The sequence below is a fragment of the Zea mays genome, chromosome 8 (genome assembly GCF_902167145.1).
Source record: "Zea mays cultivar B73 chromosome 8, Zm-B73-REFERENCE-NAM-5.0, whole genome shotgun sequence".
Lineage (NCBI taxonomy): Eukaryota > Viridiplantae > Streptophyta > Magnoliopsida > Poales > Poaceae > Zea > Zea mays.
In genome coordinates, this window is record NC_050103.1 from 174,186,139 (window position 1) to 174,205,760 (window position 19,622).

The following is a 19,622-nucleotide window of genomic DNA, read 5'->3' on the forward strand; positions in this document are numbered from 1 at the left end:
TTGACTTAGAGATAGAAATTTGAGTTTGATTTGCAAAAACAAACCAAGTGGTGGCAAAGAGTGATCCATATATGCCAAATTTGAATCAAAGCAATTTGAGTTCTTATTTGAATTGACTTTGTATTTGTTCTACTTACTTTATATTGTGTTGGCATAAATCACCAAAAAGGGGGAGATTGAAAGGGAAATGTGCCCTTGGGCCATTTCTAAGTATTTTGGTGATTTAGTGTCCAACACAAATGCCTAAGTGTAAAATGGTGGACAAAGTACAAATCAAGGATAAAGGTATGTTTCTTGGACTTAGTACATTGTTTTAGAGACTAATGTATTGTGTCTAAGTGCTGGAAACAGGAAAAATCGAATTGGAATTGTCTTGGCTCGAGCAGCCAAGACTCTGCTCAGGCTGGGAGCATCGGACTGTCCGGTGGTGCACCGGACAGTGTCCGGTGCGCCAGGCTGGCTCGAGCGAACTGGCCGCTCTCGGGAATTCACCGGCGACGTACGACTATAATTCACCGGATTGTCCGGTGTGCACCGGACTGTCCGGTGAGCCAACGGTCGGCCGGGCCAACGGTCGGCCGCGCGATCTGCGCGGGACACGTGGCCGAGTCAACGGCTAGAAGGATGCACCGGACATGTCCGGTGTGCACCGGACATGTCCGGTGCGCCAACGGCTCTTTGGCTGCCAACGGTCGACTTCGCCGTAGAAGGAAAGAAATCGGGCACCGGACACTGTCCGGTGTGCACCGGACTGTCCGGTGCGCCAGACGACAGAAGGCAAGAATTGCCTTCCCAGATTGCTCTCAACGGCTCCTAGCTGCCTTGGGGCTATAAAAGGGACCCCTAGGCGCATGGAGGAGAACACCAAGCATTCCTTGAGCACTCTTGATCACTCATACTTCATTCTTGCGCACTTGTTCGACATTCTAGTGATTTGAGCTCCGTTCTAGTGTGCTAGTCTTTCGAGCTTAAGTCTGGGTCTTGTGTGTGCGTATTTGCTGTGATCTTTGTGTCTTGTGTGAGTTGCTAATCCCTCCCTTGCTCCGTGCTATTTTGTGAACTTCAAGTGTAAGGGCGAGAGGCTCCAAGTTGTGGAGATTCCTCGCAAACGGGATTAAGAAAAGCAAAGCAAAACACCGTGGTATTCAAGTGGGTCTTTGGACCGCTTGAGAGGGGTTGATTGCAATCCTCGTCCGTTGGGACGCCACAACGTGGAGTAGGCAAGCGTTGGTCTTGGCCGAACCACGGGATAACCACCGTGCCATCTCTGTGATTGATATCTTTGTGGTTATTGTGTTTTGTTGAGACTCCTCTCTAGCCACTTGATGATTATTGTGCTAACACTTAACCAAGTTTTGTGGCTTAAGTTTTAAGTATCACAGGATCACCTATTCACCCCCCTCTAGGTGCTCTCAGAAGGTGTCACCGATCCGGGGTATGAGAAGATTTAACGTTAAAGGAAAGTTGTCCCCTCGCTTCATTGGACCTTTCTTGATCTTAAAGTGAGTGGGAGAAGTTGCATATCAGTTAGAACTGCCCGATCACCTGGCAGATGTACATGATGTATTCCATGTATCTCAACTGAAGAAATGTATCAGGGTACTTGAAGAGCAGCTACCGATGGAGGACCTTAGTGTTCAAGATGACCTGACTTATGCTGATTACCCTATCAAGATTCTGGACACTTTGACTCGAGTCACAAGAAATAAGGTGATAAAGATGTGCAAAGTACAATGGAGTCACCATTGAGAAGATGAAGCTACTTGGGAGAGAGAAGAAGAGCTTCGCATAGATTTTCCCCATCTTTTCCCTAGTCCTTCCTAAATCTCGAGGACGAGATTCTTTGCAAGGGGGTAGGATTTGTAAGACCCAAATTGTAAGGATGAATAAAAGGAGCAATTGTTTTCCTTTATATAGGTGAGTGTATCTCTATTTATCATCACATGTGACTGATCATGTTTAAAAATGAGTAAAACTTCACTAAGACACAAATAAACCATTACATCATATTGGATTCTTGTTTGTGCATTTAAAACAATAATAATATGAATAAAAATAAAATAATAATGAAGAGGTTTTGAGGAAAAATGAGAGGAAAAGAAAGGGTATGAAAATATAAATAAAATAAGTATAATTATATTTCTAAAATTAGTACTTCTAATCTCACAGTATAATTTGAGGATAAGTTTTTCGCAAGTTTAAATTTAAACTAGGATTTAAATTTGAATTGGAAAGGGAGGAAAGGAAATATAAAAAATGAATAAATAAAAGAAAAAAGACAAAACCTCATATGGGCTGCGAACTACCAATTTGGCCCACTCCACACTTCATCCCCGCCAGCCCAATGCCGTCGCGCCCTGACTCACTTGCGCGCAGGGCCCGGCTGTCAGCCAGCGCCCGCTATTCTCGTTCGCGCTCGCTTCCTTCGCTTCTGTCGCTGGCGCGTGGGTCCACGGGGTCAGCTTCAACGTCTTCGCTATGACCGCGCTGCGCGGAGGGGAGGATTCAACGACGTGCGCGTGATCGCCGGCGGCCATAACGGAATCTCCGGACCGACCCACCTCTCTGGAGGCCATAAAGCGCAACCCCTAACCCTAACCGACCCTTACTCCTTTCGCCGCGCCCCAGTTTCTCGCCGCCAGAGCTCAGAACCAACCAAGAGCTACCGCTGCAGCGAACTAAGTCCCGGAGTGGAGGAATTCGGCCCTGACTGTGACCTGGGCAATCCTCGGAGCTTTGCGGGCGATTTCGTGGAAGAGGCTGAGGCCATACGCCAGGATTTCGGGGTGGAATTTCTCACCGACGGGCGAGTTTCACCTTACGGTCGCAGATCCTTGTTGGGAATTCACAGCACCGCACAATCCTTGGTAATAAACTCCTCCTCATGCTCAGTATATCATCCGCAATGCGTAGCTAGGCCGAATTAGAAACTGGACGTCCGAGTGCGCGGATTGGATCTCCGGTCACGGGCGCCGCCGCGTGGGGTTTCTCTCCGCCGTAGCTGTGCGGCGAGGTAGACGGCAAGGCGTGGGCCGTTGATCGTGAGATCTGCGGCCCAGATTAGAGAAAGGATAACGTTTCGGCCCTATGATCTGCACCGCTGATCGGCAATTGGACGGATCAGTGCAGTTTATAGTAAGATGTAATCGGCACCGTCGGTTCTCAATCCGGTGGTTACTATTGCGTACCGGTTCGGGTTGATCCGGATCTAATCTCGTCCGTCCAGACTCGATCGGATGGCCCGTGTTGGCCGATACTCCTTCGCCGATCGCTTTTGCATAAGAGACCTCAGGTTTTTAGAAAATAAACTTGCGGTCCATCCTGGTGGGATCCTGTGTCTGAGGAGTTTTTATAGATTGGCCCCTGCACTTTTCTGTATTTGAGGCCCGATCCAGAGATTTGGGGAAATAGGAAATAATCACAGAAATCAATTTTTAATGCATAAATAAATGTTAAAACTTGTTTAATTTGTAGAAAATCCATATGAACTTCAAATTGATCCATTCCAGTTCCTAAATTTTTGTAATATTATTGTTCATCCATTAGTGCCACTGTTTTGGCATGAAAGATACATTAAAATTTATCTAGTACTTAATCTTGTATTAAATACATAAAACCTTGGGAAATTCATAACTTAAAATCTGTAACTCCAAAATTAATGATTCCGGTTCCTATGATCTTATTTTAATGTCTAGATTATTATACCATGTGGGTTACCCAAGGTGTTTGTTTCTAATGTGAAAGGACCCAAGACTGTTTGGGTACTTAAGAACAAGGCCTAAATTGTTTTGTAGTTTTATGCATCCGGGGGCTCAAGTTGGATTATTGATAGCGGATGCACAAACCACATGACAGGGGAGAAGAGAATGTTATACTCCTATGAGAAAAACGAAGATCCCCTACGAGCTATCACATTTGGTGATGGAAATTAAGGTTTGGTCAAAAGATTTGGTAAAATTTCTATATCACCTGACCATTCTATTTCCAATGTTTTTCTCGTAGATTCTTTAGACTATAACTTGTTTTCTGTATCTCAATTATGCAAAGGCTACAACTGTCTATTTACAGATATAGATGTTACTGTCTTTAGAAGAAGTGATGATTCAGTAGCATTTAAAAGAGTATTAGAGGGTCAGCTATACTTAGTTGATTTTAACAAAGCTGAACTCGATACTTGCTTAATTGCTAAGACTAATATGGGTTGGCCCTGGCATCGCCGACTAGCCCATGTTGGGATGAAGAATCTTCATAAGCTTATAAAGGGAGAGCACATTTTAGGACTAACAAATGTTCATTTTGAGAAAGACGGGATATGTAGCGCATGTCAAGCAGGAAAGCAAGTTGGCGCCCATCATCCACACAAGAACATAATGACAACGGACAGGCCACTAGAACTACTCCACATGGATCTATTCGTTGGCCCAATAACTTACATAAGCATCGGTGGGAGTAAGTACTGTCTAGTAATTGTGGATGACTATTCTCGCTTCACTTGGGTGTTCTTTTTGCAGGAAAAATCACAAACCCAAGAGACTTTAAAGGGATTCTTGAGACGGACTCAAAATGAGTTCGGATTGAGAATAAAAAAGATAAGAAGCGATAACGGGACGGAGTTCAAGAACTCACAAATAGAAGGATTTCTTGAGGATGAGGGCATCAAGCATGAGTTCTCTTCTCCCTACACACCTCAACAAAATGGTGTAGTAGAGAGGAAGAATAGAACTCTAGTGGACATGGCAAGGACCATGCTTGATGAGTACAAGACTCCGGACCGGTTTTGGGCTGAGGCGATTAACACCGCCTGCTACTCCATCAACCGGCTCTACCTTCACTGAATCCTCAAGAATACATCTTATGAACTCCTTACTGGTAAAAAGCACAATGTTTCATACTTTAGAGTCTTTGGTAGAAAATGTCTTATTCTTGTTAAAAGAGGTAGAAAATCTAAATTTGCTCCTAAAGCTGTAGAAGACTTTTTACTTGGTTATGACTCAAACATAAGGGCATATAGAGTCTTCAACAAATCCACTGGATTAGTTGAGGTTTCTTGTGACATTATGTTTGATGAGACTAATGGCTCCCAAGTGGAGCAAGTTGATCTTGATGAATTAGATGATGAAGAGGCTCTATGCGTCGTGCTAAGGAACATGTCCATTAGGGATGTGTGTCCTAAGGAATCCGAAGAGCCTACACAAGCACAAGATCAACCATCATCATCCATGAGAGCATCTGCACCAACTCTAGATGAGGAACATACTCAAGATGATGAAAATGAAGACCTAGAGGATGAGCCACCTCAAGAGGAGGACAATGATCAAGGGGGAGATGAAGCTAATGAAGATAAGGAAGATGATCAAGAAATACAGGGACAAAGACCGCCACATCCAAGAGTCCACCAAGCAATTCAACGAGATCACCCCGTCAACTCCATCCTTGGTGATATTCATAAGGGGGTAACCACTAGATCTCGAGTTGCTCATTTCTGTGAACATTACTCTTTTGTGTCCTCTATTGAGCCAAACAGGATTGAGGATGCATTAAGAGATCCAGATTGGGTGCTGGCAATGCAAGAGGATCTCAACAACTTTACGAGGAATGAGGTATGACATTTAGTTCCACATCCAAACCAAAATGTTGTAAATACCAAGTGGGTATTCTACAACAAGCAAGATGAGCATGGCGTGGTGACAAGGAACAAAGCCTGACTTGTGGCCAAAGGTTATTCACAAGTCGAAGGTTTGGATTTTAATGAAACTTATGCACCCATAGTTAGGCTTGAGTCAATTCGTATATTACTTGCCTATGTTACTTACCATGGCTTTAAGCTCTATCAAATGGACGTGAAAAGTGTCTTCCTCAATGGACCAATCAAGGAAGAGGTCTATGTTGAGCAACCTCCCGACTTTGAGGATAGTGAGTACCCTAACCATGTGTATAAACTCTCATAGGCGATTTATGGGCTCAAGCAAGCTCCAAGAGCATGGTATGAATGCCTGTGAGATGTCCTTATCACTAATGGCTTCAAAGTCGGAAAAGCCAATCCTACACTCTTTACTAAAACTATTGCAAAAGATTTGTTTGCATACTAAATTTATGTTGATGATATCATATTTGAGTCTACTAACAAATCTACTTGTGAAGAGTTTAGTAGGATCATGATACAAAAATTCAAGATGTCTATGATGGGGAGTTAAAGTATTTCCTAGGATTTCAAGTCAAGCAACTCCAACAAGGCACCTTCATCAGCCAAACAAAGTACATTCAAGACATACTTAACAAGTTTGGAATGAAGGATGCCAAGCCCATCAAGACACCCATGGGAACCAATGGGCATCTCGACCTCGACACAGGAGGTAAATCCGTAGATCAAAAGGTATATCGGTCGATGATAGGATCTTTACTCTATTTATGTGCATCTCGACCGGATATTATGCTTTTCGTATGCATGTGTGCAAGGTTCCAAGCCGATCCTAAGGAAGTTCACCTTAGAGTCGTAAAGAGAATCATGAGATATTTAGTTTTTACTCTTAAGTTTGAACTTTGGTACCTCAAGGGATCTACTTTTGATTTAATAGGATATTCTGATGCCGATTGGACAAGGTGTAAAATTGATAGGAAGAGCACATCAGGGACTTGTCAGTTTCTGGGAAGATCCCTGTGTCTTGGGCTTTAAAGAAACAAAACTCAGTAGCTCTTTCCACTGCCGAAACCGAGTACATTGCCGCAGGCCATTGTTATGCGCAATTACTTTGGATGAGGTAAATCCTAAGGGACTATGGCTACAAATTAAGCAAAGCCCCTCTCCTATGTGACAATGAGAGTGCAATCCGCATGGCGGATAATCCCGTTGAACACAGCCGTACTAAGCACGTAGACATTCGGTATCACTTTCTGAGGGATCACCAACAAAGGGGGATATCGAAATTACTTATGTTAGCACCAAAGAACAATTAGCCGATATCTTTACCAAGCCTTAAATGAGAAAACCTATAGCAAACTTAGTAATGAGCTAAATATTCTTGATTCTCGGAATTTTGATTGAAACATTGCACACATAGCTCATTTATACCTTTGATCATATCTCTTTCATTTTGGTAAAAATGCATATCTCTTTTTATTCTTGTACCAATACTACGACTAATGTGCTCTCAAGTATATTTCTATACTAAGTCGTAGATTGAAAGGTAAATGGAGTCTTCGGCGAAGACAGGGCTTCCACTCCACTCTAACGGTATCATTTACCCTTCGCCGTCACTCCACATCACTCTCAAATCGGTATAATATTTCACTCATATTTACATGCACCAATGGGGGAGAAAGCAAAAAGGGCTCTCAAGAGTCTCCATTTTTGGCAATTAATGCCAAAGGGGGAGAAAGTATTAAGCCCAAAGCAAAAGGACTGCACCACCAACTTCAAAAATTTTCGAAATGAAGATTTATTTGGTTTTCACAAAAGTTTGTTTTTTTCAATTGGTATCTTGTGATAAGCAATTTCTTCAATTGATATATTTTCAAAACTGGTATCTATTAAAACTCTCTTAAAAATTAAGATGAGAATTACATTCAGGGGGGAGTTGTGTTTAGTCAAAGGAAAAGAATTTGAAACAGGGGGAGAAATTTCAAATCTTGGAAATGCTTCTTGCAATCATATTCATATACCTTTGACTATTCGCAAAAGAATCTGAAAAATATTTTCCAAAAAGATTTACAAAAACAAAACAAGTGGTGCAAATGTGATCCAAAATATTAATAGAAGAAAGCAATCCATGCATATCTAGTGAAATTATTAATTGGTTTAATTCCAAGTAACCTATGCACTCACATTATACAAACTAGTTCATTTCTGTACTTTGCTTTGGTTTGTGTTGGCATCAATCACTAAAAAGGGGGAGATTGAAAGGGAAATAGGGTTACCCTTTTCCACAATTAATTTTGGTGGTTGAATGCCCAACACAAATAATGGACTAACTAGTTTGCTCTAGAGTATATGATCTACAGGTGCATAAAGGTTCAACACAAACCAATAAAAGATCGAAGATAGGGTTCAAATACAAAGGAGAAAAAATCGAGTGTGCCCGGGTCTGGCGCACCGAACTGTCCGTTGTGCCACCGGACAGTGTCCGGTGCACCAGGACCGTACAGGCCTGAACTGGCCACTCTCGAGTTTCTTCAGGCGCTCTCCGCTATAATTCACCGGACTGTCCGGTGCACCAGCAGAGTAACGGCTATCCAGCGCAACGGTCGACTGCAACGGCTCACTGCAACGCTATAGTGCGCGGTAGAGTCAGAGCGCACCGGACAATGAACAGTAGTTGTCCGGTGCAGCACCGGACTGTCCTGTGCCACTATAAGACAAAGCCTCCAATGGTCAAAAGCTCCAGAACCCTAACGGTTGGGTGATGTGGCTAGCGCACCGGACTATCCGGTGTGCCCATCGACAGGAGCCTGCCGCAACGGTTGTTTGGTGGTTGAGGGCTATAAATACCCCCAACCACCACCACTCCAAGCATCCAAGTTTTCCAAGGTTCTCATTCAATACAAGAGCTAGTGCATTCACTCCTAGACACAAATCAAAAGAATCAAAGCCTCTCCAAGTACCAAATCCACTCCAACCACTTAGTGACTTGAGAGAGAGTTTGTCCGTGCTCTTTGTGCTTTTATTGCTTGGATCGCTTTCTTCCTTCCTCATTCTTGTTCCTAAGTGAATTGTAATCAAAGCAAGAGACACTAAGTGTGTGGTGGTCCTTGTGGGGTCTAAGTGACCCGTTTGATTGAGGAGAAAGCTCACTCGGTCTAGGTGACCGTTTAAGAGAGGGAAATGGTTGAAAAAGACCCGGTCTTTGTGACCACCTCAACTAGTACTAGGTTCTTTAGAACCGAACCTCGTTAAAACAAATCACCGTGTTCATCCGCTTTATTTCTTGGTTGATATGTTTTCCCCTCTCTCCTAGACTTGATATTTGTTCTAACGCTAATCCCAACTTGTAGTGTGTGCTTAAGTTTATAATTTTCAGATTCCTCCTATTCACCCCCTCTAGGCGACTTTCAATCCCCTCGGGCACCGATGGAAGTGGATGGCGGGGACATGAGCACGTCGCAGGGGGCGATAATGGCGGGGCATCGACGGAGACTTTTCTCGGATTACGCTAGGGGATCACCGCGAGGATTTGGTGGCGAGGCGTCGGCGAAGGTGCGTCGTGCACAAGGATTTGGGGGCGGGGCGGGTTTGGGGGAATGATGAGCAAGGGCACGAGGGGAGGACATGAGTGAGGGAAGGATAGATGCAGGGCATAACCGTGGTGCACATGTGGACGTTTATAATAGGATCACTAGGTGAATGCCCGTGCGTTGCAACGGAAACATGTAATAACATGATAACTTATGTATAAATGTGTGTTATAGCGTTATGAGAAAATGTTTTCTAATCCATTTGTGATCTTAGACATACATAAATTTTGTTATTTTAATCAATTGAAAGATTCGTTACTTGAACGTATAAGCAACTGATAGAGATCAAATTTGTTTCAACGATTATGCTGAAATGAACCTTAATGCCATCATAGTCCATATACCCAATTAAGATATAGTTAACATCAAGGGGATTCCAATCAACACAATGAACATCTCCACTGTGAGCTTTCTCAACCTGGAAATAAATAATAAATAACTTTTAACATCATAGTCCATACTACATTTACAAACTCCATATCCTGAAAAAAATCTAAAGGTACACCACATTAGGAAAGAAATATAATGTCACCCTGTTTGGAACAAGTAAAAAACTGAACAAAATACTTTCGACCAATAAATCAGTCAGGATCAATTTCCCAACACATTATATCAGTTAAGTTAATGAAAATGAACAGTCATTCAAGAAATAAAATTAGAAACACAATTATCATGCAACAAGTAAAGTATCTTAGGCCAATTTGACAAAATAAATAGCTCCATGTGATTGCAATGGTCTCATTAAAAACCAACAGCCCATCACCTCTTTGAGTGAAGTTATATTATTACAAAAGAAGCCGCATTGCATTCATGGACTCAATTTTGACCAAAAACATAGTTTATCCAATTAGATATAGAACAAGAGAGCTATCACCTTAACAGTTGGGGCAGTGCCAGTTCGAGCATCCCACAGAATAAGACAAGCATCATCACCCACACTACAAAACTCATGCGCACTTCATCCCAAAATAAAAAAACAATATAGGGTATTAATATAAATAAAAATAAAAATAAGGCATAAAATGCATCAACCATCCGGATTGCAAGGTAAAGAGCATCATAAGGTCTCTGGGATCACAGAGTGCACATAATGTTCATAACAAAGCACATGTTGCAGAGAACAATGCCTTGCCTTAACAATAGGTCAAACATTTGAACTGAATGTCCTTCATGAACAAACCTACTTTCAGGCTAAAATTACAACATGTGAAGCACTGGAAACATAATCGATCCAGATCATCCATATGCAAAACCAAGTTGCACGCACTTCCATAGCCATGGGAGGGACATGGACCTCTGAGCTTTGTGCTCACCTGGGTGCATAGCTTCATTTATACCTGATCCGACTTTCAGGGTATCCTGTTAAAAACTCTACTGCTTTGGAGGGAATAGATTGATCTGAGGAGCTTCGGTGCCACCATTGCCATTTTGAATGGCTCTAGATTTCAACCGCAACTCAGGAGAAGCAGACAGAGCATTGACAGCTTCTTTAGGAGGTAAACATCTCTTCGAGAAGTACATGGCTATGCTTTTATTCTTCTTGGATTTCACTAGAAAACAAGTAATATGGTTGGTAAAAAATTCCAAGCGCAAATATGCATGGATCCTACTGAAACAAAGGCAAACTGATTAATACAAGTACCTGGTGACGAATCTAATCCTAGCTTGTCAAGCACCTCTTTCTTTACATGCAGTACATAACATGTTAAATTCATCTTGCCCTTGTAGGTGAAATAAACAAAATCATGCTACTGACATAGAAACTATGAACAATCAGCCACATGATTTTTCAATGTGAGAGCATGTTCACCTTCCAATGATTGTCAACAAAGTCATATATCTCTCTCACACTTTGCGATTCAGCTGAGTCTTTGAAACATTTGGAAACTTGTGCTGCAGTAATTCCACCACCTTATGGATACCATCTCGACGTGATCTTATCACCTGGACCTACATTGGGGTTAAAGCAAAATAAAAACTACAGCTGCATTCTATCTTCAAACAATAGATATTGCTTGCTAAGATTCACTTAGTGCTTACAATTTCTGGCAGATCTGTTTCTGGTATAGCAGATGCAGCCCCAGGAGAACCATCCTTCGGATTGGGTTGGCTAATCAACATAGCCTCCTGGACAGATGTGCATTGAAAGAACTTGCAAACATAGATGTTCTATCTTTGCTGTCCCCTTGAGGTCTGGTAGTCAGTAATTCAGCCTTTTCATGATTTAGGTTGGATATAGTAAGAGGTTGGCTCTTCCGTAGTGCTTGCTCGGTCAAAATGTTCAGGACTCTTTGTTGGCGCAGTAGAGACCCGAACTCTTTGTTGTTCTCATCAGGGATGATGTGTTGAGAAACTCAACTTACATATATTTCATTTTATCATAAATCTAGACTTTAGGTGTTGAAGCACTCCTAGTTCATGTAACTATGCTAGCCTTGTCATATCCTCCACACCACCGCATGGATACTCTATATTCTTGGGGTAGGCACTTGACGCATTAGCAGTCACCTGCAGGAGAATTGTGGAATCAAATTAAACTGAACATACTGTGTTTCATATAGTCAGAGAAGAGAATGGTTCCCTATTTAAACAAGAAAAACAAATTAAATTAAATATACTAGTTCTAGAGTTTTTGGTTTGTTTAAACAAATAATTCGAAGGTTGTAACTTTTTAGCCACTGTTGCATAAATCACAAATTATGGAGTATATTTTAGGATGCACTAAATTTTACTACATAGAAAAAAAGTAGAGAAGAATTTTTTTAAATATACATAAATGAGTACCTATGATTGTGGTCTTCCTTCCATATCTACAACAATCTATGGGACATTTTTGCAGATGATTGGTTCTCTGAACACAGTGCCTACATGAAGTGAGCAAAAGAATGAAACTGTCAGTCTATATGACCCAAGAAATGTTAAACTTATAGGTTGTAGCAGCATCTTACCATTCAGAATGTTCCTAATTGTGCCATTCGGGCTCTTCCACATAGCCTCCAAGCCAAACTCCTTTACCCAAGCATTTTTCCTCTAGAACGCGATCGTCGAAGGTGAGCAAGTTCTCGCTGCTGGGCACGTTGAGCGTGAGCTGCAAGCAACGCTTGACGGTGTGCGCGTAGTCCCCGCGGTCCAGGTACATGCCGAGAATGCAGCCAGTCTCTATCTACACGAACACCCGCCGCCTCCCCACTGGCGTCCGGGTCTGCTAGATTGTGCAAGGAACACTACATAATACACAATATCATCGTGTGAATTTACAAAGAATGAGTAATCAAGGATCTAAGAATTTGCAAAAAATTATAACCACCTCCCCACAAAAATCTGCTAGTCAACACTGAATATATGTATGTATAAAAGAAGTCTATCACATTCACATATTTTGAAATAAAGGGAAAAAGGAGATGTTCAGAGTTGAAATGTCTCTTCATAGCCCATGTCAGTGAGATCACACCTAGTTCCTCTAGTAGGTAAAAAAAGCTTTGCTTGGTCAAAAAATAGAAAACGATGCAGCAGCATTAGAAAAGAAGAAACGATGAAATAAATAGGAGTGCTTGGGCAGTCATTTGGAGAGTGAGAATACCAAATCTCCTTGACGGGTGGCGAGGGAAGGGTAGAGATCCGAAAGAGACTTCTCTTCCCACAGTCTCTATAAACCATTAGGCTGTTCTAGCTTTGTCTCGTATTTACGGGTGTAAGGAAACATGCCGAGTCATCTCCAATCTGAAAACAGGGAAGCCTTTAAAAAGTTAGGAATGTGGATTGCACACACAAAAACACAGATACGAAATAATCTAGGAGTAGAAATTTTACGGGACAAGGCCTTCTTCTATGGGTTCTCAGACATCAGTGAACAATCAAATGCCAGATATGCATCTTACAAATTAGGCAAATGAATGCAATGCAGAAGCACATTCTTAGAAACCAAATACGAGGCCTATTTTGGTTAGACAGCAGCAGCTAAAAGGCAGCTATTCCAGGTAGCTCTGGTGCTGCATCTGGATGTTTTTTCAGTTGCATATGATCCATGTTGTGTGACTGATTCAGCAGCGCATGCAGATCTTACTTTATAGTTTTGTGAACAACGAGGACTACTGAATTTAACTGAACATCCTGCAAAATTGTCACTATCCTTTTTGAAACAACTATTGCATGCTTCATCTTCTCAAAAAGTGAAAAAAAACTGAAGCATATCAATGCCTCACTAATGTTGTGTCCAGTATGCTTGTAAACCAAGGTTCTTGGAGGCTTTAAACTGGTCTGGTATCTTAGAGGGAAAAGCATATTTTGTTGTTCCGTGTGCGAAGCAAAAGCTTAACACGTGCCAATGAACTTTTGTAAGCGTTCCGAATCAGATGTAAAGAAAGCATAACTATGTCATTTCAACACATTATCATTGTTTTTATATTTCTATAAAATATTACGTGTTGGACGATGTTACAAAACTTGATGAATGGAGGGAGTAACAATTAAAAAGCCCATAATTCATTTACTAAAATAGGCACGACAAAACTGTGGCTGCAAGCTAAATGGTTAATTGTGTGGCTGCAAGTTGAATGGTTAATTGGTCTTTCATATAATGCAACAATTGTTTTTATGAACTTTATCTAGAATTGGAGTTGTTCCTTTTGTGGATTTTCAGTAGGACTACACAGATGAAGCATTATTGGTTGATGTCATACTTGTAACTGATTGAGTCAGATTCGAGCCAAACAACCCAATGGCTGCTCCTCGAAACAACCCAGGGCGAGATAGGGGATAAATTGAGAGGTGTGTCCGCTCAATGGCTCCATTTCCTTACTCGCATACCTAACATTGACTTGAATAAAACTACATCCATTTCCCTGCTCGCTGCAACCTGAAAACCACACTCCTCCACATCGACTTGAATAGCACCCTCCAAAGCTCCCAACTTCAGTTTGCATCCGGTTCACCACAATTCCTAATTCTGCTTACTCGCTCTACTGATTAGAGAAGGTCTGGTTTCATAAACAATAAATATAGAACACAAGCAAGTAGAATAGGAAAATTCAGAAAGCGTAGTGGAGGTAGTGGAGATTGCAAGATTCAGAGAATCCATTTTAGGCTTGTGCTTTCAAGCGCCATGGTTCTTAGCTTCAAGCAAGAAAATTAAATTCTTTGTTTGGCAATTTTCCAATAACAAATTTGAAGTAGCACAAACTCTAATCAGTAGTCAGGTACAGACAGAAAGCTTATTTTTAGTTTTCATATCAACTATTTTATTTTTCTTTTTGTCAAGATCACTTAGGCGATGTTGCTGAAATATTTTCAATGACATCTTAGGTGTCATATTTAGACAAATTTCTGAATCTTGATATCTGTCATGCATTAAAATCCTTATAGTTTAGGTATAGAGCAGGAAAAATGAACTACTTGGTGGGGTGCTTGGCCTACTTGAAAGTTGAAACCCTACTGCTTGTTCTCTCTGTAAAACCTTTTTAAATCAGCCTTGGTAGCTGATTAATGGTTTTCCCTATAATTCTGAAATTATAGCAACAGATGAAAGTTCACAACTTTATTTTTAATCAGCAAGGCTGCTATCTTACTTAACTAAATAAACAAGTGTACTTGCTAAAACAACCAATGCCGAAAATTTAGATAGTGTAATTGTTCTTGCAGTCTGGATGCCCCCTCATACATATCTAAATTTTATAAACTCCAAGTTGTTCTGCTCATAGCATGGGGCATGGCCAAGAACAGAAACATGCAAGCTCAGCCAAAAAAATCCTGTTAAACTTCGCAAATTACCAAGCTGTTCTACTGCTCGTTCAAAAGTGTCGCTAGATGACTTTTGCAATCAAAGTGACCCCAATCAAAAAGAACTATCTACTGCTCGTTCACAGAGTCAAGAGCGACATGCTGTTCACAGGCTCAAACTCCAAAAGAATAATTTCAGTAGAACCAGGCACAATTAAATTTCTAGGTTATGCAGTTGCTCTTGACTTGGACAATAATTTCAGATTTATTAGAAGGGATTGGACGTACCTTCTTTGTAGCGGGGGCTCCTTCTTCGTAGCCGGCAGCGGCACACCTCCGATGTGCACGGACACAGAGTGCGCGCGGAGAGAGGAAGGGGCAGATGTGGTGTGCAGAGTGAGGGGGAGCGGAGGCAGGTAGGCAAAAATAGAAGCGGTGGCCTGAGATCTTTGAGGGAGGGGAACGTATCTAGTGCTCATGTGCACATTTTAAATCTGGTGCATCCATCTTGCATTCAACGGCACCAGCTAATTTTACGAAGAACCCCTTCCACCAGGGGAGGAAGGTGGAAGGGGTGCTTCACAAAATTGGTGCTGCTGTTAGATGTAAGATGGATGCACCAGATTTAAAATGTGCACATGAGCACCGTACCCCTTTGAGCACCAGATACGTTCCCTTGAGGGAGAGGATTCCCCCGCAATCAACGCCATCCGGATGGAAGATTTGCCAACGCCATTAGAGGGAGTCGCTGCGGGGCTAGCCGTCGATGGAAGGGGCGCCATAGAAGGAAGCCGCGACTGCTTGATTTTTGGATGGAAGGAATCCTCTGCTGCTCGATTCGAGGATGGAAGGGAGCCTCCGCGGGCGGGATTCGTCGCTGCGGGAGCTGCGGGCGGGATTCGTCGGTGCGGGCGGGATCTGCGAGCGGGATTCGTCGCGCTGCTGCGGAGGCGGGGCTGCAGCTGCGGGCGGGATTCGTCGCTGCGGGAGTGCGGGCGGGATTCGTCGCGCTGCTGCGGAGGATGAGCACGGTTTACGGAGGGAGGCAGGGGGAGCGCGCGCGACAGCAGAATCACGGCAGAACCGTGCACCATAGCGAAAAGTGGATGTCTACGTTACTAACATAAATATAGGAGTAGAAAAAAACAGATGGTCCAAACGCGAGCGAGAGAGACCAACAGAACAAAGGAAACGCCGGCACCAGAGCGCTACAATATAACCCCAACACAACACAAACAAACTAACCTTATCGGTCTATCTATCCTTCTATCCCCATTCCCATCCCGAGACAGGAGAAGGCAAGGATGCTGCTCCTGAGCTCCCCCTTCGTGTCCGTGTCGCCGCCGCCGCCGCCGCTCAGCTCCCATGGCGCTCGCCCGGCGCTGCGGATCGAGGCGGCCAGGCAGCTGACGGGGCGGGTGGTGACGACCAAGGCGGACAAGACGGTCGGGGTGGAGGTGGTGCGCCTGGCTCCACACCCCAAGTACAAGCGCCGGGAGCGCATCAAGAAGAAGTACCAGGCGCACGACCCCGACAACCAGTTCAAGGTCGGCGACGTCGTCGAGCTCCAACCCTCCCGTCCCATCTCCAAGACCAAGCACTTCCTCGCCATCCCGCTCCCGCCCCGCGACACTCGCCGCAAGTCTCAGCTCCTACCGCCGCTCCAGTCCGACGACGACCAGGAGCCGTCCTCGCGAGAGTGATTGATTGTGATTGATTGCTGCCTGTCTATGGCTTCGTCGTAAGCTCCTCTCCATCAGAGGTGCTGCTTCCCAATTCCAAATGCGAATCCATGTGTGTTTTTGTCAGACTATTTCCTTTTTCTTTTCGATCAAAGGCTTTAGCCCAATTTCATCCGAAATAGCTGTTGCCCTTGTTGGAACTGATCCATGGATATAGCTGCATATTCCCATTCTGATGTCGTGTGTTCTATTGAAATGCTTATTTTGCCTAATATACTTAATTTATATTTTTTGAGAAATCGGTTAATCGCTAAAGATGCATGTGTTAGGGTTTAGGGTAAACCCAAATAAATAAATGACCTGTATCTTATTAAGGGCATGTTCATTTCACCCCCAATCCATAAATGTGTTCGTTGGTGAGATGTGGGCCATCCAGCCAGTCCAATATCTAGCCACGAGCCATTTGTTTCGTTGTGTAGAAGAACTCATGTGGGTACAAATCCAAGCAAGCACTCAACATTAAGGGTCTCTTCGTTTTAATCAGTAACATTGATGTGTTTTTCATCGTTGTATTTGAACCGAAGTTCTTTATAGCCATGATTTACCATGAACCTTTACCCACAAATGGCATGTTATGTCAAAAGAGCCCATTCTTTGGGCATAAGAAGATAAGTTTTCACTTATGTCAAACTGGCCATAAGTGACTTCATGTTAGTAAGTAATTAAGCATTAAGTAATGTTTCAGTACTTCTTATGACTGAGTTGAGAAATAAGTTTCTCTGTTGTATGCTTCTGCCATTAAGTTAAGATGGTGATCATCTAAGCATTGACTCTGATAATGTCACTTTTGCTTGAGACTTGATAACTTTTTCATTAAGATAATGGATCATGGCTATATATTGACCAACATTGTTTATAGCCATGTGTCTATGATTGACTATTGCAGGCGTCAAGTCATATTGTCTTAAGCATTTATGATTATGTTTAAGTGATTTTTAAAGTTGAAGTGTTATTGTTGGAATTGAATAAGTGCCTTAATTGAATGTCAGCCTTCTATAAGCATAAGATATAGCACATCGATATATTTCGATCAACGTTTATGTCAAGGTGTTGTTCATAAAAGGTTTTTTTGTATATTTGTTAAGTTCTTCATTTTCTACCCAACAGTGATGGAAGAAGCACTAAGTTTTTACATGGTGCTAATACCATGAAACTCAAATAATTGTGATTCATGAGATATTGAAGTTGCAATATCCCTATTCCCCACTGCTATGTGACAGTAAGTTCTTTGCTTGTACCATGTAAGCAAAGTAAGATTATGCGTAGAATATACATTATGTCGGGCCAAGTAAGATTATGCGTAGAATATGTTGGTAAGAATGTGGGGGAGAAATCCTTAGATCTAGGGGAGCAATTCCCTAAGTTCAATATATATTAAGTTAAATGACTAGCATTGATGAAAAAGTCTTGATTGACAATAAAAGTAACATGTGCGTGATAAAATTTTAGCAAATTCTAAGTTTACTAGCTGAGTGCCCGTGCGTTGCAACGGTAATATATAATACCAGTATACTATGATAACTTATATATAAAATGTATTTCTATTGTTATGAGAAAATGTTTCATAATCAATTTGTGATCCTAGTTATACATAAATTTTGTTATTTTAATCTAGTTGTTTCACCACTACATTGCAACCATCAGTATCATGCAGACTTCGATATATGCCACGATTTGTATGTTCTCATCATTGGAGAGCACGTTCCACACATGCTGGAAGAAATTTCCTCGTACATCGTTAGTCATCAGACACGCACCACCATACGCTCTTGCTTAAACAAAAAGGTAAGTGTGTGTGTTTGCGAAGAGAATTAAAGGCAGGTCGGCACAAAAAGCTACCCTGACGGTGGCGAGGATGACGAACTGGTCACTGTTGTCGATCCTCCTCTACGTCACCTCCGACGCTAAGATGACGCCACAATCCTCGATATAGTAGTCGTCGAACGCGCGCGACATGACGAGTACCAATGACTCTTGGTTCGGCTACCAAACGAAGTGCACCCCGGGCTCATCAGCGACTCCACTACATACATCATGTTCGAGGACACTCACACAACGTCAGCAACGTCCATCGTCCCAGCACACAAGAATTCATGTCCGGTCAGTAGCGACTTACGTGGTAGGTTGGGCTTCAGGTGGACGATGAGCTAGACGACGTGATGGCGTCGTCGTCGGATGCGGTGTCCAGAACAACCCGAGAGTCGTCGATGTTGGCGACAACCATGAGACCCCACTGCTTAACAATGGATAGCGCGGTGCAGCTGCTCTGGACCGCGTCCAAGTGGTGGCTTCGCGGGAGCTTGTCGTACACAGCGGCGCATGCGACCACGTAGGACTGCTTCTAGAGGTCGAACTGACAGTCGCCAAGCTTCTTCTCGTCATCGATAAGCGACGCCAACGTGAGTGTCTCCTGCTCATGGTGTTTGTTCGGGGTTTCAAGTAAGAAACATGGATTCATGCTTGGCGTTGGTTTATGAAAATGACTCAGAAGTCTGATCTATGGAAAAAATATTACGAAGAAAAATGTCACGCATGCAAAAAAGTGAATTTAAGTATAATACATTATTCAAACAAAAGAAATTGCATGCAAAGCTCTTCTTTAAATAATATTACCTCCATCCAAAAATCTAATTCAAGAATCTCGGTGATACTTATCTACTACTACGCATTGTGCAAGGGTAGCAAGTGAGCTTGGTGAGAGATGTAGTAGATGTGTTTTCTATCATAGATGTAGACATAAACACATATGTGGTGTAGCGGTAGCTACTCTTGGCCTTTGCTTGAGAGGTCATGGGTTCAAATCTCCTTGAGGACATGTGTTTTTTTAATTTTAGCTAGACGTGGGCTGTACGGGGGAATGGAAATGGGCTCTGCAGGAGGAGGGAATGAGAAAGACAGAATAAAGAATGAGAATGACAGACATGGGAATGAGAACAG

General features: G+C 42.6%; 1 protein-coding gene and 1 long non-coding RNA gene across 2 annotated transcripts; one reads left to right on the forward strand and one right to left on the reverse strand.

Moving 5' to 3' along the window:
- Positions 1-9,564: 9,564 nt before the first annotated feature.
- LOC103636486 (uncharacterized) lies at positions 9,565-15,603 on the reverse strand. The gene is made up of 9 exons (XR_558042.3): positions 15,232-15,603; positions 12,809-12,948; positions 12,177-12,452; positions 12,013-12,092; positions 11,269-11,736; positions 11,039-11,178; positions 10,871-10,949; positions 10,103-10,778; positions 9,565-9,646 (listed from the first exon to the last, which is right to left on the reverse strand). It is a non-coding gene; the product is annotated as an uncharacterized lncRNA (long non-coding RNA).
- A 519-nt stretch (positions 15,604-16,122) lies between these two features.
- Positions 16,123-16,858, forward strand: LOC542469 (30S ribosomal protein S17, chloroplastic-like). Its single transcript, NM_001112024.4, has one exon. It carries the CDS (start codon positions 16,248-16,250, stop codon positions 16,644-16,646), a length of 399 nt encoding a protein of 132 aa, NP_001105494.1. The 5' UTR covers positions 16,123-16,247; the 3' UTR covers positions 16,647-16,858.
- The last annotated feature ends 2,764 nt before the right edge of the window (positions 16,859-19,622 follow it).